A 26,580-nucleotide genomic window follows, 5' to 3' on the forward strand; every position below is an offset into this window, starting at 1 on the left:
GTGCTGCCTTCTGGTGTACTTTAATTTCATAATGCCATTACAGAGTAAGTCTTAATAAGTTAGTTGGAGCAGAGGCACACAACTGAAATTGTGAAAAGTTAGAAGTCTGGTAAAATAGCCTATCAGTGTTTGCTGGAAACACCCTCTCCAGTTATTTTGTTGGTTCTCTGAAGAACAGACTGAGATAAAGTAGTGAAATTTAAGGTAGAAAATACAGCATGCATATCCTCTAGGAACTGGAAGGCCAAACCCGCAAACAGATAAAACACAGAGCAGACAGTGGGGTATTACTGAGGTCCTCAGAGGAGTGTCATTGTTATACCCCTAATTTGACTTCACGGGCTTCTTTCTCAGTTTTACCAGGAAGCTCCTTTTCCACTACACAATCATTTTACAGATGTCCTATTTCCCAAAAAGTTAAATACCTAACTACCATGTGTCTCAGTCATTCTACTCCTAGGTAGTTGCCTAAGAAAAATTAAAGTATATGCCCATACAAGACATACACAAATGTTCATAGTAGCTTTATTTTTAAGAGCCAGCTCAGGCATGGTGGCTCACACATGTAATTTCAGCACTTTGGGAGGCTAAGATGGGTAAATCACTTGAGGTCAGAAGTTTGAGACCAGCCTGGCTAATATGGCAAAACCCTGTCTCCACTAAAAATACAAAGAGTCAGGTGTGGTGGTGTGAATCTGTAATCCCAGCCTCTTGAGAGGCTGAGAAAGGAGAATCACTTGAACCTGGGTGGCCAAGGTTGCAGTGAGCTGAGATTGCACTACTGCACTCCAGCCTGGGCAACAGAGACTCGGTTTCGAAAGAAACAACCTGAATGCCTATCAGCAGGTGAATGCGTAAGCAAATTGTATATATCCATACAATAGTCATGCAGTAGAACACTCAGCAATACAAACGAGCAAACTTTTGATAAATCCAACAACATGGATGGATCTCCAAATAATTATGCTGACTAAAAGAAGCCAGACAAAAAATAGTTTACAGCATATGATCCTAATTAAATAAAATTTTTGAAAATGCGTATTAGTGACAGAGAGCGGATTAGTGGCTTCCATGGGATTGATTACAACAGGCCATGAGGAAATGTTAGGAAGTGATGGTGATAGGTGGGTGATTGCTGTGATGGATTCATGAGTATATACATGCGTCAAAAGTCACCAAATTGAACATTTTATGTATGTTCAGTCGATTATACCTCAATAAATCTTTTTGTAAAATCCAGGGTCATCAAGCCCGTAAGTAGCTTTTCCACCATAGGGCTCTCTAGCAGCTCCATGGGCAATTCAATCAGGTGTTCTCAATGGGAATTACCCAAATACATAAAGAGCACCCAATGTTAAGATGCAAGTAAAATGCAGATGTCCCACCTTCCAGTATAAATCTTTCCTCTTATCAAACTCCTAGTGAGAAAATTAAGTCTATATATTGTTACCTTTCAAGTTAATGTACAAAGACAAAAATAATCAAATTCTCTCACTGTAATCAGGTAAAAGTTTAATAAAATTAAAGTCCTTCCCAGTTTCTTATTGTATTCACTCACAGGCACAAATGTGCTTAATGCCTCTGAGCATTCCTTCAGTAGCTGCCGCCTGGGTGTCTTTTATGGATATGGATACAACACATTCATTCAGCACCTCAAAAGTTAAATTCAACAACTCTATGGTATGCCTCAACTTACGAAAGCTCTGAAAATTTAATAAAACACCTAAGATAAGAACAATACTTGCCTTATACTCACCAAATTTAAAAGGCAGTTGTCCTGTACAAAATTATGCTCCCAGAACTCAGTAGTATTTACTGCCAAAGACAACATGTAGCAGAAACTCTATAGTAGGAACTCATGAATCTGTAGAGGGAGGATAACCAGCAATCGCTTTAGCCTCATCAAAATGCCGGTCACATGAGCTGCACACTTAAACTAAGGTGGAATAAATTTGTCATCAAGAAGTTAAACTTTTCATCATGCATTTAGCATGGCACACTGTATCTTCTCTTTCAGAAAGTGTCATTTGAAGCACTGATGCTATCTTACAAAGTATAGAATTTGCAGTGGTGCAGTCCCAATCACCAAATCAAAGGAGACCTGATCTTTCCCCAGTATGTTCAAATCTCTTCATCATCAAAAAAATTTTTACACTGCATTTCAATGACTCTCAGAACAATTTAAACCTTGAGCTTTTCTAGAACTTTATCCTGCATCCAAGGCACATCTGCCTTTAAAAGTAGCAAATACTGATAGTCATTAACATCTAGCATAGCTATGAATATTCCTTTTTCTATCATTAAATGATTGCCTTGAATAAAATTGTTTTCTGGTGTCTTAGCAGCATCTGATGAGGCCCCTGCTGCTCATACATGCATATTTAATGTAGGCCAAGGTCAAGCTGCAGCAGCCTGCATGAGACCACTTGCACATGCCAGTGCCTTTGTTGATGCCAGCACCACTAGAGTAGCCTGCCAAGCCTCATCTTGGGCTGGCATCTGGTGAGGACATTCATGAGACCAGTGTTTGAGTGAGCCCCACTTTCACATTGTCTTTGCTGAAGCCAGTATGTCTCCATTTCCCCGACTCAAATTCTGCTTCATTGAGGCCTGCATAGATGTGCTTAAAGCCCTGTATTACACTGTCTCTATAGAAATTACCAATTTCTCTGGACAAAGATACCCTAAACTTTTAGCTCTAAATCCCATGTGCCTTAAGTCTTAAAGCTTCTTGCCAAAACCGCAACTAAAAGCCTACTTCAAAAAAAAATCAAAATAGTCCTAATAAAAGCCTCTACAAACTACCAAGATCAAAGCTCCCTATGTACACATTAAGGTCTGAAACCAGAAACCATCAGCTCTGGCCACAATTAAGCCTCTCTACTTCTATGTTGTGCTCCTTCAAATTTTATTTCCATTTCTTGATGTACTTACCCATACAACACAACTTTCTAGATATATTTTCCAAAACAGGCCTCTTTCCTGCCATGTCCAACCCCCTTCTACTCTTCATCAATAGAGCCTGTTCTTCACTTATGGTATTAAAATAGCAATTAAGAGTATATGCACTCTGCTAACAGCAGAGGTCCTCCTCCCAAACATCTATTTTTTACTTTACCTCCCCTGGGTGGAACAAGTGGGACAAGAAGTGAGGAAACTATGTTAGGATGATGGTGTCTTCTCCATATGGAAGAAACAATAGGAACTGATAGGAAGTATTACCCCCATCAGTAATAATGTACATATTCTTTGTAACTATTTATTAAATATTTAAATACATACCAAGCTTGCTTCCCTTTGAAACTTTCCTCATGCTCTTTTACTTCTTTTTAGTCTTGAAGGCTTTCCTCAAATGCTATTTCACACATGAAACTTTCTCTAATTTCGTAAACCAAACAAAGCCTTTCTTCTCTGAGGCCCTGGTCCAACATTTTTAAAGTGTGGCGAGGAGCAACCACAGCAGAATCACCAGTGTTGCCTGTTAAAACATCTATGCAACAATCTTGCATGTTCTTCACATGTACCCCCAAACCTAAAATGCAATAAAAAACAAAAACAAAAACAAAAACAAATCTATTACTAGGCCCATCTACAGTATCCAAATTTCTTAGTCTAGGGTCATCAAACATGCCTCTTAAGAAGCTCCTAGGCCAGGCACAGTGGTTCACACCTATAATCTCGGCACTTTGTGGCCAAGATTGATACAGGAGGATCCCTGAGGCCAGTTCAAAACCAGCCTGGGCAAGGCTGAACATGGTGAGACTTCATCTCTAAAGAAAAATGTTAGCCAGGTGTGGTGGCATGCACCTATAGACCCGGCTACTCATGAGGCTGAGCAGGATCACTCGAGCCCAGGAGTTGGAGGCTGCAGTGAGCCATGATCATACCACTGCACTCCAGCTTGGGCAAGAGATAGTTTCTAAAATTAAAAAAATATTATAAAGTTTCCTGGGTGCTTCATTGATGCATTAAAATCTAAAACGTTTGCTTTATCTGATTGTCCCTGATTACTTTTCCCCCTATTATATCTTACTGGGCATTTATTCCTCTACAAGAACTTTGGAATTTTTCTTTTTTTTTTTTTTAAATAACTCCTTAACATAAACCTTGCATAAAGTAGCTGTTTAACAAAGTTGTTAAAATGAACATAACTTTCACTTGTCTCTCCAAAGGACTAGATCTCCTTCCATGTTTTGTTATGATAAAGTGTCTAAATGTGAAAATGCATACAAATTATAAAGCAATTTATTGAAATAATTTATCCTGGATCATGATGTACTCTCTTCACCAATGTAGCCGAATTTAGGCTTTCTGGGCTGCTTATTTTAAATGCAATATTGCGCAATGCAAATTTCTAAGCATTGCTTTTCTGTGCAGTAAAAAGTTCAGTGTTATCTAAGCACTTCCTACTGATCTTTAAATATATAATTTTTTACATAGAAATTACCATGTATTTTTATTATATAGAAATATAGTGTAAGAGCTCCCTAAAAGCTTAATGCAATTTTCAGACTTTATTTGCTATCATTTATACAATTTTATCATTCAATATTTGGCAAGTATTATTGGTCAGTTCTTTTTGCTTACAATGACTATATATAGCCAAGCCTTTCTCATTCTACTGCAATTTCCAAAGCATGAGAAGCAGTTATCCCAGTGGTTAACCTTAGCTCACATGGGTAGCAACAAGGGAGACACAGAGACAATGTTCTTAAAGCATAGAGTCCACAGGAACTGGAAAGCTTAATTCTTGCTGTGACACTGCAAGGTTTCTGTCATCATTTAAAAGACCTTACACTAATAAACCATGTACTTCAATTTAAGGAAATGTTTATAAATATCAGACTCTGAGTTCACTGATTTATCAAGGTCACTTTGTTATATGGTGAGGGCAGTTTATTTCAGCAGCCATTCACCTTGCCAACATGTACTTAATTTAAAATAAATAGTCCAAGGGAAGTCTTTGCCTCCCTCATCATTAAAATGAATTTTAAAACCACATAACTGATTACTAAATTGAAACATTCCACTGAAATGCTTCATTGATAGTTCTGATTCCTTACTTTTAAAACATTTTATTTCCTATAAATTTCATATGGAAACAGAAGTATTACATGCTTGGGACTGTCTTGCAAATAGGAGGTTCTTTCAGTTCTTCAGGCCAACGTTCCTACAGAGGCAAATAAATAAGACACATATGTAGAACATACATAGAAAGTTTTTTTACCAGAATAAAAATATGTGAACATTTTCTATTTAGGATAGTTTAGCAATCCAGTTTATGCTGACAAATTTAGTTCATTGCTGGAAGGCACTTGTCACAGAAGAACACAATAAGCAGCAGACATTTTAACTTGTAAGAACAAAATATTTAACTTTTTTCTTGAATTTTTTGAAGAAGGTACTCCATTTGTAAATTCAAGTTTGGTTGGCCCTTTTTAGTCTTTTTGTTCAATATTTTAAACACTTCCATTTTCTTCTTTTTGTACCTCCTTTGGGCTTCTTCTCTCTCCTGTTTTCTCCTCTCGAATTCCTAAAATTATTAACATATGTAACTTTCATTAGTGACAAACAGTGGAATACAGTTCAGAAACTGTTTTGAAATAGCTATTACTAAGCAAACACTCTAAGGTTTGTCTATTTTGCAAGATGTGCACTGTTTCCCATAATTGAAGCAAAGCACCCTCTTTGCCTTCACATTATAACAATACATGTTATAATAGGAAATTTTCATGATCACAAAGCCCCAGCTCTATATAAAGGAAATTTTAAGAGGACACTAAATGTTTTACAGCATAATGGTCATTACCGCACTTCATCTGATATACTTTTTCCAAAGGTGGCAAATGGTTTGAAAAAAGCATAAAGCTGTGCTAGTTAATGCTGGTCTAGTATTCCCACGGAGAAATTTTTTGTTTTCTCCTTGTCTGCCAACAGCTTAAGAACGATGAAAACATTTTAGATGTGAAGATTTCTTAATTACAGATATTCTAAAGCAAAAACAAGCAAAATTATGTATCATCTTTGAGGTATTTTTGACTGATACACTATCCTTTTTAAAGTTACAGATTAATAAAACTTCAATGCAAAAACAAGAACTACCACAGTTTCAACAAAATGACAATTTTGTTGAGGCTGTGGGTAATTTCATTGTATTCATTTGAAAAAATGTCTCATTCTGTTCTACAATTCTGGTTTTTTAAATAACAGAGTGCTAACTTTTGCTAAGTTAAAACAGTAGTTTTTTTTTTTTTTTTTTAAACAGGCAAAACCACCTCTTTATATAGTAAAGAAGCATTTTATTCTAACGCCTCCCCTTTTGCTTTTAGTTGCTTCAATACAATATTATAAAAAACATCCCTATTTTTATGTCAGTGGTTCTCAAGTTTTATTATACATAAAATTATACATAAAAATTTCTTGAGGTGCTTGTTAACACCATAATGGACCATACTTAGACAAACTTTGTCCCAGATGTTCATATTATTAACCTATAAACAACGTGTTTAAAATCATGTTCTTGACCTACTAGCATTGCTTGAGATAAGTAATACAAGCAAGGAATTTGAATATGATGCAATCCTCAACCTTTGCTCAGATCACTCATTCATTTAACAAACATTTACAGAGAGAATACAGCACCAAGAAGCACAACAGGTGTAGTATACATATTTAGGATAAATAAGAAAAATTATACTAAATATTTTTAAAGAACTTACTTGTTTCTTAGCAGCACGTTTAGCTTGTATCTGTTCATATTCTTCTTGTGCTTTTTGATTTGATGTTTTCTTTTTATTTTTCTGTGGAACTGTGAAGGAGCTTTTAATTGGGGGACAAAGAAACAAGACTTTATTAGTAAAATGTTTGAAAAGGTATTAAAAACACACTTGCAGCTTTTAAGAGTACACATTAACTAAAAGGCACAAATGAGGATTCTTACAGAAATATTTCAACTAGGAAAAAATATAGAAAGCTATGAAAGATCCTAAAATGTTTTTTAAAAATTTAAAACAAATGAAACCAGTAAATGAATGACAGAAATGCCAGACTGAAAAAGGAATTAAATTTATGGATGTTAAGAAAATTATGTGTATATATGAACTTTAATCTCAAAGTTTTCTGACCCCCTCCACTCTATTCCATTTCATCTACTTAGTCATGAATCACCATTACCTTGGACCTAGACACCATTTCCAACTGTTCTATCTTTTAAGTACTTCTCACCTCTCTGAAAGTTTCCTTTTTGCCAAGGCTAATTCAACTACTTGGAATTCCATGCATTTCCTCAGTATCTTTGATTCAGTAATAACTTTCCTTTCCTCTGTCACTCAACTTTTCACTATACTCTACAACTACAATGTAGTATTTTAATAGCTATCTTCTTAAACAAATGAATTACCCATCATCAGACTTCATGTCCCCTTTCAACTATCAATTTTGTTTCCTGACCTTTGTAGTCAAGTTTCTAGAAAGATTAGTGAACAGACTATGATTGTCACTTCCCATTTGCTCCTTGATTTTTTGATATCTGATTTCTGCTTCTCACCACTCAAATCAAACTGCCCATGCCAAGACAGTGATGAGCTTCTAGCAGCCAGATATGATGATCAATGGGAACTTTTAGTCTTTTTTAATGGACTACACACATTACTCCTGAAAATTCCACTCTCTCAGTGTGAGTCACATTCTTTTCTCCTGATCTGTTCTAATTGTTCCTTCTTAGTCTGCCAAGCTAGAGCCTCTTTGTCTTCCTCAATGAAGATTTTTCCCCCAAGTTGTTTCTCTTCTTAGTCTCTATACTCCACTTGTGTTTGAGCTGTCAGATCTATGACCATGACTCCAGATGCCACATGTATGTATGGCTGAAAGCTTAATCAGGGACTATCTATTGAAAATCTCTCCAAAGTCACTAGTGACTGCCTAGTCCACAAATCCAGGGACCTGTTCTCAGTCCTAATCCCCTTAAGCTTTACAGTACAGTAGCACACCCCTTATCCATGGTTTCCCTGCTCCAAAGTTTGTTACTTTCAGTCAACGGAGGTACAAAAATATTAAATGGAAAAATTCCGGGAATAAACAATTCATATGTTTTAAATTGTACACCATTCTGACTGTTTGCTTTAAATGAAAAGGTAAAAGCTCTTGACTTAAGGAAAGAAAAAAGTCATGTGCTGAAGTTGCTAAGATCTATGGTTAAAAAAAAAAATCCTCTATCCATCAAATTGTGAAGGAAAAAGAAATCCATGCTAGTTTTGCTGTCACATTTCAAACTGCAAAAGTTATGGACACAGTACATGATTTAAGATGGAAAAGCCATTAAATTTGCACGTAAAAGACATTAACAGAAACATATTCCGATCGACAGAAATTGGGTTTGGTATCATTTGCAGTTTCAGGCATCCACTAGGGTCATGGAACATCTTCCAAACAGGTAACAGAGGACCACGATATTTAATAGTTGACTAATCCGTACATCTCATAACTTTTCTCTGTGAACTTAGCTGTCACTGTATTTCTAATTCTTCAATTCTGAAAAGCTTACTTAACTTATTCAATGACGGCATTTTCCCTGTTTCCACCCCAAAATAAACAGTAATCTTTAAAAGCATAATTTTTTACCTTCCTTTCTCATGATTTAAACTTCTTCACTTCAGTTATCAGAAAATAACTCAAATCTACATTTCTAGTGCTAATCTTTTCCCTGAGCTTTACACTGATTATTTGACAATATAATAATCAAGTCTACCAAAAGTAAACTTTCTGTGTATCAGCCTTCATCGCCAATTACATTTGTCCTGCCTGTGGTCCCATTTCCTGTTATTTTTAGCAAGAATAGCTCACAACTTTAAAAGACAAGGTTTTAATGAAGTAAAAAGTTATGCTCCCAAGTTAACACCTAGCTTCTTGCAATTTTAGATTTTAGCATGGCTTAAGTTGAAGTATGTGCAGTAATAGTTTTTTGTAAGTTAACTCTTATAAAACCAAAGTGTCATGGAGCTGTGCATTTGTTTTATAATTGCAACCCATTTCTGGTCCTCTGTAGAAAATTCAGATTAACAGTAGCAGCTAACGCTCAAGAGCACTAACCATGTATTATATATACCATTTTAAGATCCTCACATACATTAACTCACTGAGTCTTCACAACAATGTCATGAAACGCTTTAGGAACACTGGAGTTTATGTGAGTAATCCATTCTGGAGCTGTGCAACATGGCAACTCTGAAGTATGTATTCATTACATTATCTTTTCCAATTTAAAGAGGACATAGTATTATTTTTCCCATTTTAGAGAAGAGGCCACTGGGGCACTAACACGTTAAGTCTGGCTCTAGAACCCATACTGTTAATGACTAAACTTGTAACATCTCTTAGAAGTTATTTTTCAAAAATATATTCATAACATATAGCCCCATCAAGTTATCACCTATACTTGAGAGGAGTTATCACCTATACTTGAGAGGATGAAATCTAAATCCCAGACCTCTTAATTCCCATTCCATTACTTCGTCAATTAAACTAAAAACAGTGTGATAATTTAGTTACTGACGCTAAAAACAAAGCCTCCATGAAAATGTTTACCTTACTAAACTGCGAATTCTAAAATGTGTTAAATAAGAAAAATTCCAATTCCTATATAAATTATCCTATAGTACTTTTAAATAAAACACCACTTGAAGGATTTCATATGAAGAAAATACTTACTTTACTGTTTTACTATATTGTTCTTCTGGCTGAGACTGGTCAAAGCTATGCTGATCTTCAAACAAAGCCTGGTGAATGCTACACTGTTCTTCAAGCAAAGGCTGGTCAACTTGTTCTGACAAAGGATGGTCAACTTTTCTTGGTTGCTTCCTAAGTCTTTCTTCTTCAGCTAAATAGAGATGTTTCAGATTATCTGGGTATCGATCTGTGAATTGAGACTCCGGCGACGTTTGAGCCTTCTTTTCCTTCCGTAGCAATTTCTTGTAACTTTTCTGAATTCTCAGTTTTCTTCGAAAGGCAAAGCCTTGTCCTACGTTGAGGAATATCATCCAAAATTACTTTCAGAGAAAAGAGGTTGAGCAAACAATGAAGCTGTTAATTACAAATGAAAAACATTTTTAAAAATATGTAGTTCCATTTAGATGCTAGGATTGTTTTGCTTTAAAAGATTATTTCAAGCAACAAATTTAAGCAGATGGATTCCATAGCAAGTTGGCCCTTTGCAAAAAGACCAGGCTAACAGTCGTGCATACATTGAAGTAAGAATCTCAAAGAAAAACTGGCCAGCTCAGACTGCTGTACAACTTGAGTTTATAGCTGTATTCACAAATTAAAACAAAATCCTTAGTTCATTTAAAACATTTAATCTGGGCCTTCAATAAATACTTAAAATATATAAAAAAAAAAGCCACCTCTAGTATTTTATCTTGGACAAACTACTACCTATGTTTTCGAAAATATTTCAACGCGAAAGAAAAACACAGTGTATGGTTGTCTGAAAAGCTAGCAATTATCGGAAGACTGAATTTACTTAACATTTATATATTTTGAGTGGGATCTGAGGGACTTTACAGACAGCAAGACAAAAGGACAAACACAAAGTAAAGCAAAGGAGAGGAAGATAGGTAAGAGAAGACTTCAGGGCCACTCGACTATTTGTAATAAGGAAGGATTCGGAGCAATATGTTTCTAGCCCAGTCTTCTCTACCCAAAAGTATATACGTAATACACAGGGAACGCAGAGACGCTCTCTACTCAGTTTCTCAAGAAAAATACAGAAAAAAAGTTCTGATGAAACACAGGGTTAAGTCAGGGAAGGCGTTTAACTAATTAAAGTTACCAACACTGCTCCGTTTTCCTATCTAGAGCTCTACGAAGTTCACAGCTTCAGCGGGCTAAGGAATGGCTTGCCCTGCCCCATGTGGGACCGGATCTTGTTCCCAAATCCCTCAAAGCTTCGGCGGGTCTGGTATCCTAAGACAGAGAAAGCCTGAGGACTTGCAAATAGTTGCCTTCTTACATACCCTCGCGAACACTCCCCACGAAGGTTTGCGGATGGTTAGGCCGCCATGACTTCTGTTTCACATTCTTATTCCTGTACCCGACAGGTGAAAGCCCTTCACCACGCGCCTCAAAACCACCAAGCCGGCACTTCCCTGCCCGCCTCACCGGCGCCATTGCAGCCGACCACCTGCGTCTCCAAAAGACCACAACGGACGCCCACAAAATACGTCACCAAGTCGAAGCAATCAATTGCTCAGCAGAAATCCGGCTCGGAGCTCTACTGAGCCTGCCTGTGCTAATCTGAGCCGAGCTGGCGCCTCACGGCCATGTTTGCGCCACCTACAGCCTGGGAGGGTGAGCGTCATGGCGGCTTCTTGCCCTCTCCCGGTGACCCCGGACCTGCCCACGCTGCGTGCCAAGTTGCAGGGACTGCTGCGGTTCCTGAGGGACACGCTGTCCATTTCCAACGCACATACGGTGGATTTCTACACAGAATCCGTGTGGGAGGAGCTGGTCGACTTGCCCCCGGAGACAGTGCTGGCTGCACTGAGGAAATCAACTTCGGAGGCGGAGGCCCGGCTCTTAGAGGCGCGCCCCCTAATGGAAGCAGAGGAGGAAACAGGTGGGTGGTGGGGTAGGCGGGGCGGGAAGGGAGGCGGAGAAGGTCCCAACCGGCGAAGCGAGCCCCCTAGTGGAAACCTGCAGAACCGGGTGCGCGGCGCGGAGATGGGGCGACCGCGGCCGGGGGCGGGGCGGCCCTCCGGAAACCGAGGAGGGGTCGGATTACTTGAGGGAGAAGCAGGGATGTCGTTTGGAATCAGGATCTGCCTTTCTTTGGGTGCTTCTGTATTTCCACAATTTAAAGAAAGCAGGAAACAGGGCAGGGGAGTTCCTTCGTCTAGTAATTCGATAATAGTTGACGCGAGGGAAACTAGGGTAGCAGTGCCGTCACGGGGTTTATAAATTCTAGGTGGAATCCTCCACCAAGTGGTAGAAGATTACTCAACAGTTAATGAAGTAAAGATAATTTCAGATGGTGGTAATGAAGTAGAAAATAAAAACACTGTAATGTGGTAGGGATTGTATAAGGAGGCTGCCTGAATTTAGGAGGTCAGGAACACGAGAAGGCACCAGCCTGCAGAGCCACAGGAAGGGGTTGGGGGTTGTGGGTTGCGGGTGGCGGGAACCGCAGGCTACACTTGGCTCTAGCCAGGTGAGGGGCTGCAGGTGCAGGCCGGGAAGCAAGCAGAGGCCAGTGGCTGAAGCCTTTCTAGGCCTTGGAAGGATTTTGGATTTGAAGTGTGATGGAAAACCTTTGGGGTTATTTAGACAACATAGTGATCTCATTGACATTTGAAAAGATAACTGAATTATTTGAAGAATAGACTAGTGGGGCAAAAGCTTAAGCTGAGAGGCCAGTTAGGAGACTATTTCAGTAGTTAGGAGACTATTTCAGATGATTGCTATCTTGGATTAGGATGGTATTCGGATATTCACTTTTTCATTTAAAAACTATTTTAAAGTATCTAATATGTGTCATGAATTTATGTAGGCTCTAGGTTTTCCTGCCCTGAGGAAATGTAGATTATTTTAAGGCAAGTATATTTTGGAAGTAGAATGATGGACACCAAGAGGCTCCTGGGATTTTTACTTTCCTTCTAACCAAACTTACCCTTGTTAGTGAACTTTATCCGTTGAGCATTCTCTAAATGCAAAGCATCACTAGAGGGACCTCTTATAATAGCACTTGGTAAATACTGGTTTCTTTAAAGACATTGTTATTGAAAAGTTAGGCTCTTCTTCAGTTTGCTTTCATAATAAATATATGGCACGTATGATAACATGACAATTCTACTTAAACTCCAAAAGAGCAGTCTGTGTCTGACTTGTCAACTGATGTTTCCCCAGCACTTGGTAAAATACTTGGCATACATTCAATACTGGATAAATATTTGTTGAATGAAGGAATTTATGAATTACTCATGTTAGTTTTAAATAAATAAATAAATGAAACTACTCTCAAGGTTAGAGGCTAAGACTTTCATATGTGTTTATAAGTTTGGTCTCCATACAATGGTAGAGTTAGATTGTCTTACATATCATAATAATAATGATTGGATTAATTGATATTTAGTACATACCCTGTAGTGTGCTAAGTGTCTTCATGTATATTTTCTCTTTTAATCTTTACATCAGCCTTGCAAGATAGGTTCTGTTATTTTCTCTTTGTGAAATTTTTTATAACAAGGAGTTAATTTGCAAGGGACACAGCTTTATAAATGGAAGATTCAAACCTCATCATTTGACTTTAATCTGAGCTCATCACCACCATCATAAAAATCTACTCTGAATTATTTAACAATTAATTACCAAGTCCATTTATTATCATAATCAGTATTTAATGACACACATTCCTTGTTTATTTTTTTATTGTCTGTTCCTCCCTTTAAGAATGTAGGAATTGTTTTGTTCATTGCTGTATCCTTAGTGCCTAGAGCAATTAGATCAATGCCTCATTACATTAGGTGGTTAATAAATACTTAGCAACGAGTAATTGAATAATACCACTTATTTGTTCTTTTAAGCTAGGAATAAAGTGCTAACATCTTTTGGGAAAACCTTACAACCAATTTTGTATCTATCCAACAACAATGGAATTTAGGTTAGTTAGTGCGCCTGTGGAATGTCTGTGGTCCTGCAAACATTTTTGTACAAAATATTCCATTGTAAAAATGGTCAGCTGCTTGTAATATTAAAAAGAGTGAGTGTTTATCATTTGTGTGTGTCAGAAATCTTCATTTTTGTGTGAAGATGGACATTTTTCCCCATTACTATATGAGATCGATTGTTCCTATCAGAAGAGATATTAGAATCCTATAAGCAGATTTGTATCCTATTGAATAATTATTAGCTATTATGGACAGTATATTTAGCAGTTAAATATGGTGTCAAATAGGGTTCCAATTCCAGTTCTGCCTCTTCCAGTTCTGTGATCTTGGGGAATTTCAATTATTCATTCAGTCAGCGAACATTTACCAAGTGTCAGCTATGTGCCAGGCACTTTTCAAGGAGTTAGGAAAACAGCAGTGCATAAAACAAAAACCCCTACCTTCGTCTTGCTTTCATTCTAGTGGGAGAAGATAGTCAAAATTATTTTAGTGCTATAGAAAAAAAGAAAGTTTAATAGGTAAGGGTGGAGTAAATAAGGGGAAGAAGAGGAAAATACATTTGCAATTTTAAGTAAGTTGTCCTGGCAAGACCTCATTAAGGTAACTCTAACTCTGAAAAGATAAGAAAAATGAGGTATGAAGATATCTGGAGGGAAAGCATTCCATAGTGTGAGAACAGGGAACAGAAATGCACTGAGGAGGGAGCCTGCATGGTGTGTTTTAGGAGCTGCATGGAGACTGAAACAGATTTCCACTAGGGACTCACAAGGAGCATGGTCTTCTGCTGATATTGTATGAGGAGTTACAAGTAAATGTAATTCCCAGAGCTGCATGCACAGTTTGGAAAAGTACACTAACAGATGTTCAGCACAATCATTTGCTGTTTTATGGAACAAAATTGTTTCTAAAAGTCCTCAGGGTATCCATTTCAGTAGGTTTCTTGTGCCAGGTGATCTTCTTGTCTGGTTAGAGTCCTAAAAGTTTCTTCTTCCTTGTTCATCTAAAAAGAACTGGAAGAATAAAATTTAATTCTCCAAAATTAAAAAGAAATATATTGGAAATTACCTTTGCAGGGCATAAATTATGACTTTCCAGACAGACTGCCTGGGTTCAAATCTTGACTCCAACACTTACTAGTTGTGCTAACTTGAACAGTTTGCTTCAACTCCTTGTGCATTAGCTCCTCATCTGTAAACTGGGGTGACTTTAGTACCTACCTGATGGGATACCGTGAAAGGTAGTTTAGCTAATAGATAGAAAGGGATATCTTTAAGGTGTTATGAACAGCAGATGCCCAAGCTGGAGCATGCTTGGTGCATTGTAAACACAGCAGAGCGGTCCTGGTGAGACTGGAAAGAGTTGGGATTTGGAGGTGGTCTAGGACAACTTCACATGAAGTTTGTAGGCTGTATTCAGTACTTGGCTTTTATTCTGGGTGAAACGCAAAGCTCTCTGAGGATTTTGTGTGGTGATGTGATACACTGTGATTTATGTTTCAAAGTCTGGTTGCTCTGTGTGGAGAAGAGAGGGTAAGAAAGGTGAGGGAAGGTAAGGGAAGAAACAGAATTAGAATATAAGAGGCTATTAAAATAGTCCAGGGACATTTCAAGGAATGGCAGCTTGAAGAGGTCAGATTCTCCAGCAGATAACAATGATGAAAACTAGCCAGATTATTAAAAACAACTATAAGATTCTGGAAAATGACCAAAGGCAGAAATATAAGAAGAGGCTGCTATTGAAAGACTGTTACTGATTGTGTTGGAAGTGAGAGTTTATGGCTTTCTCGCTAGGGCTGCTCCCCACCCCTATAGATCTAGCAGTGGAATACCACATTCTTACTACCTTAAGGTGGCGAGGGCTAAATTTGGAGATCCGAGCAGGTGGAAATTTAAGAGGTACATTCTGGAAACAGGAGAGATACAAAAGGTCTGAGATCTAAGATCTGAGTATAAACTCTGCCTGAATCCCTGAATGATCTCTTATCTACACATGCCTGGAAGACCCAGAGATCCTAGCAAAAACAGTGGTAAAACAAGGCAGGTGTTGAACTTTTGAGAGGCAGAGATTTCCTCTAGCTAGAGATTTGCAAGTTTGCTGCACCTTCAACAGAGTGTATTCCCTAAAGTACACACAACTTGGGTGGTAAATATCAGAAGCCTTATTGAATTCTTGTATGAAAGGGCAAAATTCAAGTTTGTCAAAACAACTGGAAATTTAGACTAGGGAATCTTTGAATTGGAAACAAAGGAACCACAGAAAGAGTGAGCCTCAAAATCTGACTAGAAAATCTACCCACATCTTGATCTGACTGCTAAACTCTGTAGGTTCAGGTATATTGCCAGGCAGTGGGCAGATAAAGCAGCAACAAAGCAGAGATATCAGCTGCTGCACTCTGAAGGGGGATAGATTTCACAGTTTGAGTCAAAGCAAGTTGAAATAGACCAACCACCACAAATCCTTAGGAAAACAAAATAGATTCACTACAATAAATTATCTGCCATTCCACTTTGCAACTAAAAAAAAACTACTAGATGTGGAAAAAAAAAAAAAGGAAAGAGTGACTCTAACTTAAGAAACTGCTTCCCAGTAAGTTCTAATGCTGGATTTTAGTACCTGTGATGAAATAATTAAAGGATGGTGTGATCCATATTTAGGAAGAAAAGAATAAGTCAATAAATGCTGATACTAATTGGGCTAAGATGTTGGATTTAAGTGGCTTTTATAAATATGTTCAAACTACTCAAAGAAAATGCACTGGAAGAATGAAAGGAAACTATGGTATTAAGGAATATTTAATTATAGTACCTACTTTATGCCCCTTTTAAATGGAAAAGTACAAACTCACTGACACACAATTGTATTAATGTTACATATTATCTATTGCTACATAATGAGTGGCTTAAACCTATACCATCTCATCAGTTTCTGTGGGTCAGGAATTCAGGAGCAGATTAATTGGGTGGATCTGGTTTGGGATCTTATGAGGTCACAGTCAAGATGTTGGCTGGGGCTGTAGTTGCTGAAGGCTTGATCGAGGTTGAATTATTTGTCTCTGATATCTCATTCACATAAATGGCCATAATATTTCATTCACATAGGTGGCCTTAATATCTCATTCACAGAGGTGGCTAGTTGGTGCGGGCTGCTAGCATGAGGTCTCAGTTTCATACCATGTGAACTTTTCCTGTGGCTCTGCTTTTGTGGATTCTTTCGTGTTTGCATGATATTCTTGTTTTTGTCTGCATTCATACATGAGTATGAAGTTGACATGGTCACAAACCTTGTCTGATGTTGGTGTACTGAGAAATTTTTCATGTTTAGTAGGAAAGACTGTGGCCTACATGTTAGTTCAAAGTCAGCTATGAGCTGACATCTGTCTGTTACATCTGTGGGTTTTTTTCTTCCTTTTTTTTAAAAGTAGGGATAATATTACCTACCTTGTAGGACAGTAAAGATTAAAGATGAGGTGTACATAGCACCTAGCATAGAACTGAGAATATAGCATGAATTTAATAAATTGTGGCTAATAAATTATTATGATGGTTGTGATGATGCTGATTGGTAGTGACAGTATAATTATGTCTTTCCTTGCAAGAAATAAATTGTCAAGAGCTCCTGGAAGTGTAGATTCTAAACAAATACACTTTTTTGCCATATTAACAAATAACATACTATTGCTATTGTCTGTTGACTTGACTGTATCTGCAACTAAATTGTGAATTATCAAAAAAAGTACAATGTTTGTCTTTTTTACTATTTTCAGCATCATAAACTTTCTGTTTATAGATGAGTAAATTAAATAATTCTTTTTTTTACATAAAAATTATTTATTTTTAATTGGCAAATAAAAATTATGTATGTTTATTGTTTATATCATGTTTAAATAATTCTTGAATAAAGAATGAATTTAAACATAGATCTAATAAAGAGCCTTATTGAAGGCACTCCCTGCACATTTATAGGACTAAACTCGACATTATTTCTCATTGATCCCTAAGTTATATTTATTATCATTGTGTATGATAATAAATATTAGTTATATGATCCATCTAATAGATTTTTAACTGTATTTGAAGAGATAGAAATCAATAACTATTCTTTCCCTATGTGGAAATATAGTACTTTATTGAGTACATTACAGATTATAATAAAATACCCTGGGAATTTAGAGATAAAATCAGAACAAGTATTGCTGCAGGTTAAAATGTCTAAAAGTTAGTACATAGTATATGTGAGATTAACCACCTGCAGCAAAAAAGCCAGTAGAGATAGCTTCTAAATGTTTTGCTGATAGAATAAATATGACCTGTATCTTATTTTGATGATTAAGATTTTGTTATAGCTCCTTCAAGGAACCCAGACTGTGTCCTTAGAAAGTAATGACTGCATGTATAAATCTGTAACAATCTCAGCTGAATCATCATTGATCTTCAGAAATTAATTGTTGTTTAATGGAATCTAGAAAATTCTTCTGAAAAGCAAGAGAGAAGAGATAATCTACATCAGGATAGCCAAAACATTTTATGAAACAGAAGTAGATCAATACAACAGAAACAACCAACTACTTACCTTGCTGAAAATTTAAAGAATATCGGGCCTCATTTGTTGTAAGTATAATTCTAAAATTAGGAGACTGTCCTAACAAATGAATGTTACAGGTCATTGTTATAGGCATGTTTCTCAAAGGAAATTAATAAACTTGTATTTCCAAGTCAGTTATCTTATAATGTTATAGTGTGGAAAGCCTAATGAGCTCTCAGGAAATCCAGATTCTGTGCCTGCCAAAGCTTAGGGACCCTCTAAGGCCCTGAGCCTCCAGGGTCTTTCTCATGACATTTTCTTCAGTTTCTTGAGGCCATATACTGCTTCTCTTGTTTCGTATTATTGCTCAAACGATTGGGTGCTGAATAAATGTATCTAAAATCAGTTCCTTTTGGTGATCATCTGGTATAATTATTTGACTACCATTTTAATTGAACAACATAGAAAAGTGTTTTTCTATTATAGATTGATTTTTTTTTATAAAGTTTTTCTTTCTTTCTTTTCTTTTTTTTTTTTTTTGCATCTTAATAGATTAAATATTTTCTTGGCCATCCTAAGTAGTTTTTACTGTTGTTGGTGGTAATAATTGGAACGCACTGAAATTGCACTCATATTTAATTTGAAACACATGAAGACAGAAAGCCTGTTCTTGGAAACAGAAAGTGAGAGCACAGCAGAGAAATAATGAGTGTGTTCTGTATTACTCTTGTGGTAATTTCTATTCACTTTCCTTACACATTTTTCTGAATTTCATTTTCTCTTTTTCAGTTTTTCTGAGTCATTTTAGATTCAAATGTAAAGCTAATATCACATAATAACAAGATAGTGGCCAGTATCAACCCCATTTCTGGAGAGCTTCTCTAATCATAAGTAAGCAAGAGCCACAATGCAAACAAATCTTGGAGAACCAAGGGTAATTTTTCTGGTTGTCTATTTGATGTAAAGAAGGTGTTTTCAGTTTTTCCTTTTAGATAAAACCATTTAGAACTTAAATTCATATTCTAATTTGTAGTGGTATCTCCTCCACTACTTCCCCCTTTCCCCAAATCTTTCACTTAGAAGTTCAGTAAAACAGAGTTCATAGAGATTCCTTTTATCTGTTGCATTTTTCCTCAGTCTACTTATACTGTTTTCCTGTGTTTAGCCAATCATCATATAATTTGGTTGCCTCTATTAGTTTAGATTTTTAAAATTTTATATCAAAACATTAAACTTTCCTTGGAAGCTTATAGTTATGGTCACCTGTTATCATCATTTATCCTAATTTAAATTCTTTCCTTGGTTTAAAAAACAAAAACTTGCCTACATGGTTTCAAGATTTCTGGCATGTGTATTTATTTTGTTTACCCCTCCTCACCTTAGTGGTTTAAGCATTTCTTCTATAAATGACATTATTATTTGGCTTGTTACCCCAGTTCATAATCTGCCAACTCTTCTTCCTCCATTACCCTTGCATTGCTGTTTTCCATTCTCATAGGAAATAGTTCAATGTCACCTCTCCTTTTTAAATCTTGCAACAGAATTTTTGCAATGGCTACCAACCTGTTGATCTTGCCTTTAGACTATATTTCAGTTGTGTCGCCACTCAACAGCTTTCAGATTTATTGTCCAAAATCATTGTTCTGATCTTGTCATTTTTCTGCTCAAAATCCATTAGTAGGTCTTCATTTCCTACAAAATATAGCTCTTCACCTTACGCCTTATCTTGTATCTGCTCTTCAGCTGGAACTTGGCTATAATTTAAACAAATAGGAGACAGCATAGAATATAGGTTTTAAAGTCAGTCACACATAAGTTTTGAATCCTGGCTCTGATACTTTAGTACTGCATAAGCTTGTGCAATTTAGTTAAGGTATTGTAGCACAGTTTCACCTTTTGAAAAATGGGAATCCTAATTCTTGCCTGAAAGATCTCCATAAAAGTAAATGAGATATATGTTAAAACATACCATACAAATGGGTAGTCATCGAATAAATAATAGCCACCTTCTTCCTACTCTGATCTCCTAAGATAGAGGCAGATTAGAAGCAGAGTCAGAAGACTTGATTCTAATCCATCTCTAACTGATTAGCTGTGTTATCTTACACAAGACATTTAACTGTAGGGCTCAGTTTTCTCATCTAAGAAGTAACTGTGTAAGTTGTTCACCTATGGCAGAGGTAGAAAAATAGCCACTGTCAGACTCGTGGCTTAGAAACTTGGCTCATTTAACCAATATGGTACTTACATTTTCTTAGCCAACATTTCAAGATTGACAGATTTCAGATTTAACACACACACATACTCACACATCTCTGAAATTGCAGCTTCTGTAGAAAAAATTAGGTCTGGCCATTTTGTTACATATCTTTGTGTGGCAGACAGCATCCTTTGGGGGATATATCTGTTTCCTCTAACTAGCTTTATGAATAGAAGTAATCTGGCTGGCCCCCAAAGGAACTGGAGGTTCAGCTCTTAGGTTGTGGGCTCCAATCAGCTCCCTCGTACCCCCTAAAAATGAATTCAGGAGTTTGTTTCACCTTCTCAAAGGAGACTGATAACCAAAAATAGTTATAAGTCAGTTGGATAAAAGATAACTAGGGTTTCTTCCAGTTCTCAAATCTTAGGGAAATACAGTGATTTAAATTTTTTATTTTCAGACCTTATTAGTCCCTGCTATTAACACTATGGTCATGTTGAAGGGCTGGGTCAATCTGGATCTTGAAATGAAAAAGTCTATAACCAGTCATTAGTGGGTCGCCTAAATAATAAGTGATTCAACTTCCTACATGATCTGACCCTCCAAATCAACTTTGACTATGAAGATGGCTGAAATAATTTTATGTTAGTTCTTAATTTTTAAGGTATATCTTCAGCCAAAGCAGAAGGGAGGAAGTATGAGGAAATAATTTAGTATTAACAATACTTCTATTGGAATTTGCCTTCTACTTTAGCTGCCTTGTTCTCTGAACGTACCATGCATTTTTCTCTCTCTGATTTTTTTCATGCTATCCTGTTTGCTTGCAGCTTTCCTACTCCCGTCTATTTAATAAATATTTATTTCGTATCTTCTTTCAAAACCCAAATCAAATTACATTAAATTATTAACAAAACTACTCATTGTATATTATTTTATTCATATCTTTATTAGAGCATTTAGTTCACTGTATTGTAATGATTTGTTTTCTTTAACTCTCCTACTCAGTGTGTCCTGGTGTTTAGGATATCATAAGTGACACATAGTAGATACAAATTTAATGTTTGTTGAATTTAATATGGTTAAGAAGAGAGTATGTGGGCATTCCAAGTATATAGAACAGTGTAGACAAAAGGCTGAATCTGGAAAATTATAAAGTATATTTCAGGACAGTGAGGAACATGGAGCAAAGTATTAATATTATTTTTGAGTAGCTAAAAATAAGGTCAGAAAAATATTGCAGATATATTTTGGAGACTTAAACTGTTTGTAATCATCCTTCCGTGTGGAGAATAATAGTCTATAGATGAAGGATGTGTGCTGGGACAAGGTGATGGCACTGAAGTAAAAAGGAAGTGATAGTTTTGAAAGGTGTTGTACAGTGAAAGTTGGTTATTCTTGGTGACCAATTTATATAAAGTTTAGAAAAAAGGAAGATTGAAAGGTAATTCCAAGGTTTTGATTGTGAACTTACACAATAACAATGAATGAATGGCATCACTAGCAAAATTAGGAAAATCAGCAGAGGAAGCTGGGGAAATAATGTATTGCATTTCAGATATATGTTGCTGTGGTCTGAATGTGTTCCTCTAAATTCATATGTTAAATATTAATTACCAGTGTGATGGTATTAAGAAGTAGGACCGTTGGTGATTGAGTAATGAGGGTGGAATCCTCATGAACAAGATTAGTGCCCATATAAAAGAGATACAAAGAAGCTGATCGCCCCTGCTGCATGTGAAGATGTAGCAAGGGGCCCCATCTTGGAAGCAGAGAGCAACCCTCACTGTACACCAAATATGCTGGTGATTGGTTTGATCCAGCCTCTAGAACTGTGAGAAAAAAAATTTATGTTCTTTATAAATTACCTAGTCTCAAGTATTTTGTTATAGCAGCAAAGGACTGAAACAGTTGTGTTTGAGGTCTTCCATGTAGAGATATTTAATAAGTCCCATTCATTGCCTCCCAATCACTCACCTACTACCTTAAGTTTTTAGAAATAATTGAGATGTTTCAAGTGTAAACTCTCACTACTCTGGTCAGTAGGCTGAATTAGTGAGGTCCAGAAGTGATTACAAGGAATTTAAATCTACTGATGTTTGAGAGGAAGGAATAGGCAACCTTTGAACATCTCTTTTATGACCTTTGAAAGATCAGTATTCTTCAATACTGTGGTCATTAATGGAATTAAGAATAATCAGTGGAATTTATCCCTTACGACCTCAGAATGCCTGGTTACCCTTATATCCCAATTTAGTTTTGAAAAAATTACTTAGCATTTTATCCATATAACATTGTAGTTGTGGTGAATACAACAGGTATAATCTCTGCCTTCAAAGATATCAATAATTGCATTATAAAACAAAATGGAAGATGAATGAATTATACCTTTCTAAGCAGAATTTTATTCTAGTTTCTTCCCATTTAATGTAGTCTGATAATTTTACTTTTTCTAGATTAATATATGAAAATTCACGCTGTGAGCATTGCCCAAGAAATGGTTTTCAATCTTTATATTTTTTTAAATTATTGAATTTCCAACAATATGACAGTACTTTTATTGAAAACTATTTAATTTTCCGGATAAATTTTTCAACTCATACACATTTTTAAACTCACACATTCACCCCTCTTTTTCAACGTTCTTTATCTTCAAAATTAAAATCATGTTCATCTCTTAATCATTGTATTGCTTTCATGAGTTAGTTTAGGTAGTTCCCTGCAAGAAATTTTAGTCCCCCTGCTTTTGCAAGTCAGGCTGTTCTTCATTTGTAATTTTATTCTTCTCCATGTGTTTCTTAAAAATTTCAATGCCATTTTATTGGGAACTGAAGTAATCTTCTATGACAATTATTTTTGAATTTAAATTATAACAATATTTTTACAATTTATTCAGAGTTTCACCACAGATGGCTCTATGTTTGACAACAGTTGTTTCTCACAGTTTATCTTTGTTTACTGTCTGTATCTGTTGACTGTAAAAGCATTATGCAAACACAGGGAACCTGTCCTTTTGTCTGGAACACCCTCATTTATAAACCTTTAATACTGCTTACTATTTTATAATAATTTCCTAAAAAAGACAAATGTGGAAGCATGATTTTATTGTTAAATTATCTTTACTTTTTGGAGAGGGTGAGTCATTTTTAATCTTCTTTGCAAACTTTAATATTTTAATTTATTAGCTGGGCACTGTGGCTCACACCTGTAATCCCAGCATTTAGGGAGGCGGAGGCAGGCAGATCATGAGGTCAGGAGTTTGACACCAACATGGCGAAACCCCATCTCTATTAAAAATATAAAAATTAGCCGGGCACGGTGGCTCAAGCCTGTAATCCCAGCACTTTGGGAGGCCAAGGCGGGTGGATCATGAGGTCAAGAGATCGAGACCATCCTGGTCAACATGGTGAAACGCCGTCTCTACTAAAAATACAAAAAATTAGCTGGGCATGGTGGCGTGTGCCTGTAATCCCAGCTACTCAGGAGGCTGAGGCAGGAGAATTGCCTGAACCCAGGAGGCGGAGGTTGCGGTGAGTGGAGATCACGCCATTGCACTCCAGCCTGGGTAACAAAAGCGAAACTCCGTCTCAAAAAAAAAAAAAAAAAAAATATATATATATATATATATATATATATAAATTAGCCAGATGTGGTGGCGGATGCCTGTAATCCCAGCTACTCTGGAGGCTGAGGCAGGAGAATCCCTTGAACCCTGGAGGCAGATGTTGCAGTGAGTGGAGATTCTGCCATCACACTCCAGCCTGGGTGACAAAAGCAAGACTCCATCTCAAAAAATAAAAAGAAAATATTATAATTGATTTGTTTTAGTCTTATTTTTCTGTTCATCTAGTATATGAATTTTTAAAACATTTTAGTCAAAAAAGTAAATTATCTTATGTTGCTGATTCTTCTCTGGATCAGATAGTTGCCTATGTCACTTAGCTTATCTCTAGGATTATGCAAAAAGTCAATAAACTTGCCTTTAGTGTAGATTTAAGCCTGGATCATGCAAATTTATTATAACCATTTACTGTTATGAACATATTTTGTCAAATGGAATACATTAACTTATATGTTTGGTATCTTAAATTATTTCTAGATTTTTGTTAGCTGGGTGTTATCTAAAAATTTCAGTTTAGTAATTTAAATTGTGAAGAATGAAAGAGGATCTGTTTAATAATAAAAATACTGGAGAGATCAAAGTTAGACTAATTTTAGAAATACGAAATTTAATCTACCAGTTGTAGGGCTGTTGGGCCCCACATGGTTGTGGGGTGTCCCTTATGCTGTGCTGAGGTGCAGGATCCGAGAAGTAAAGAGATAGGACACTGAAGAACTGGTGAAGAGCAGCTGGACTTGGGGGGGCCACACAACCTATGAGCAGAAATCAGTGAGAGCCCGAAAGCCCAGAAGCATTTGTATTTATTAGGTACAAGCAGGGGGAAGGGTCATGGGTGAGGTCATCATCTATAGGCTTAGTGATAGGGCATACATAATCACATGAGTCACAAGTGAGGGGGCCACCCCATTATGTCACCGGGGCAGAGAGGTGGGCCGTGCGCAGTAGGGGACCACTGCGCGGTGCGCAGTGGTAGAGGGTCGTATACAGAAAAGGGTTCTACCCCATTAGGTCACCGAGGCAAGGAGGTGGGCTGTGTGCAACAGGTGTCATGTGCAACACTTCTTATCTGGGGACTGGAGATTTCAAAGGATTTGTAATAGAAGGATACTGTAAGCCAATGCAGTAGGAGCTGACAGACTTGTGCTCTTCTCTTAAGATATTTATGGGAGGATGATTTCTTGCTTCTACCACAGAAGCAAGAAAAGACTGACGGGGTGTACAGCTGCCGTGACTGGTCACACCAGAGGGGTTCTTCTCCCTTAGTTATTTGCAGGCTCTCAGGCCCAAGGCCTACTTTCCACAGTAATTGGATGCAAGGTACTGTAACTCCTTTTTCAGGAGGACAGGCTCTTGCTCCAAGCCTGCCATACACTGTATGCCCTTTCAGGCAGGGACGCCACCGCCTGGGTCTTTGGTTCTTGTCCTGGTCTGGCTGTTTTCCCATGTACTGTTTCTGCTTTGCAACTGCTCTAGGCATTCCTCCTACTACAAACTACTATCTGGTTATATAGAAGGATTATGTAAATCAGCACTAAATGTGTCAGTACAGCTCCAAATATAATACCTATATGATTATATAGAAAGATTATATGGAACTAAGTATGATTATATATATAAGCTAGATATAGCAAGCAGTAATACTTCAGGCACTAATTCTGTAAACTAATATATGATTATATATAAAGGATTATATAAAGGAAATAGCTGAGTAATAACACTATAAACTAAGATATTCTTCAGGCACTAATTGTGCCTGGGGTCTGGACAGTTCTCCTTCCTTGGTGCCCGTAGCGGGTGTTATCCACACCAGTGAAAATAGAATAATCCCAGATTGTTTAGGAGGTAAAACACTACTTAGTTTTTCTGCTTTGAATGTTTACAATAATCTCTAGGAACAAGAAATAAAATACTTAATAGAATTGTCATATTTTAACATTGTGTGAGGTGAAAGATAAGGAAACTGTGAAACATAGTAATCTCAGTATCTTAGGTTTCAAATCGAATTAAATAGCTGGTTTAAGTGAATGGTATAGAACCTCTGCCTCAAAATAAGGCTTTTAAGTGTGCACAAATATTCACAAAACTTTACATACAGTTTTAGGTGATTCATAGCCCTCATAAACTCTTAGACATCAGAATAAGAACTCCTGGTTGAAAACATTATTAGTATTACAAATTGGTTGAATTAATCTTGATTTAGACCAACACTTGTCCCTCTTCATCTTTATAACTTTTGATTTCTTGTTAAGAAATATTCCATTTTCAAACATTTATTTAACTAATTTTTATCAAGTTCTGAAAACTGTTCGTTCTCTTCTGAGTAAACACTGCATTTCAGGTTCAACCAGTGTATAAGATCAGTGTCTTTAGGCTGATGCCAATGACAGTCACTGAAGCTTAATTCTTCCCTTTTACATAATGATTACAATCAAATGGGGAATTTAAATTTAATATTTAGGTTGGTGTTGTACTTATTTTCCATATAGCAATTACCTTGAATAATGGCCTGTAAAGAATAAAATTTACCTAACTTTTATGAACTGTACACATCATTACAAAAACTAAGGGAATAGTAAAGAAAA

At 36.7% G+C, this 26,580-nt stretch overlaps 2 protein-coding genes across 5 annotated transcripts in view; one reads left to right on the forward strand and one right to left on the reverse strand.

The window, feature by feature from the left end:
• Positions 1-4,231: 4,231 nt before the first annotated feature.
• CCDC59 (coiled-coil domain containing 59) lies at positions 4,232-11,298 on the reverse strand. The gene is made up of 4 exons (XM_032296931.1): positions 11,010-11,298; positions 9,706-10,015; positions 6,720-6,819; positions 4,232-5,533 (listed from the first exon to the last, which is right to left on the reverse strand). The coding sequence occupies exons 1-4, from the start codon at positions 11,161-11,163 to the stop codon at positions 5,372-5,374; spliced, it is 726 nt and encodes a 241-aa protein (XP_032152822.1). The 5' UTR covers positions 11,164-11,298; the 3' UTR covers positions 4,232-5,371.
• The window catches only part of METTL25 (methyltransferase like 25), a 124,790-nt gene continuing 109,497 nt past the window's right edge, over positions 11,288-26,580 (forward strand). For 3 of the 4 annotated variants that reach the window (XR_004274682.1, XR_004274681.1, XM_032296910.1), the window contains exon 1: positions 11,322-11,611. Coding sequence is in view for 2 of the 4 variants with exons in the window: in XM_032296910.1 (XP_032152801.1) it covers positions 11,353-11,611 (259 nt within the window). In the remaining 2 variants the exon portion in view is untranslated. Of the gene's footprint in view, positions 11,612-26,580 lie in introns of all 4 variants that reach the window. The other variant, XM_032296903.1, reaches the window with a different exon arrangement.

The sequence above is a fragment of the Sapajus apella genome, unplaced genomic scaffold, assembly GCF_009761245.1.
Source record: "Sapajus apella isolate SASKATOON/1434 unplaced genomic scaffold, GSC_monkey_1.0 scaffold2, whole genome shotgun sequence".
In the NCBI taxonomy this organism is placed as follows: Eukaryota; Metazoa; Chordata; class Mammalia; order Primates; family Cebidae; genus Sapajus; species Sapajus apella.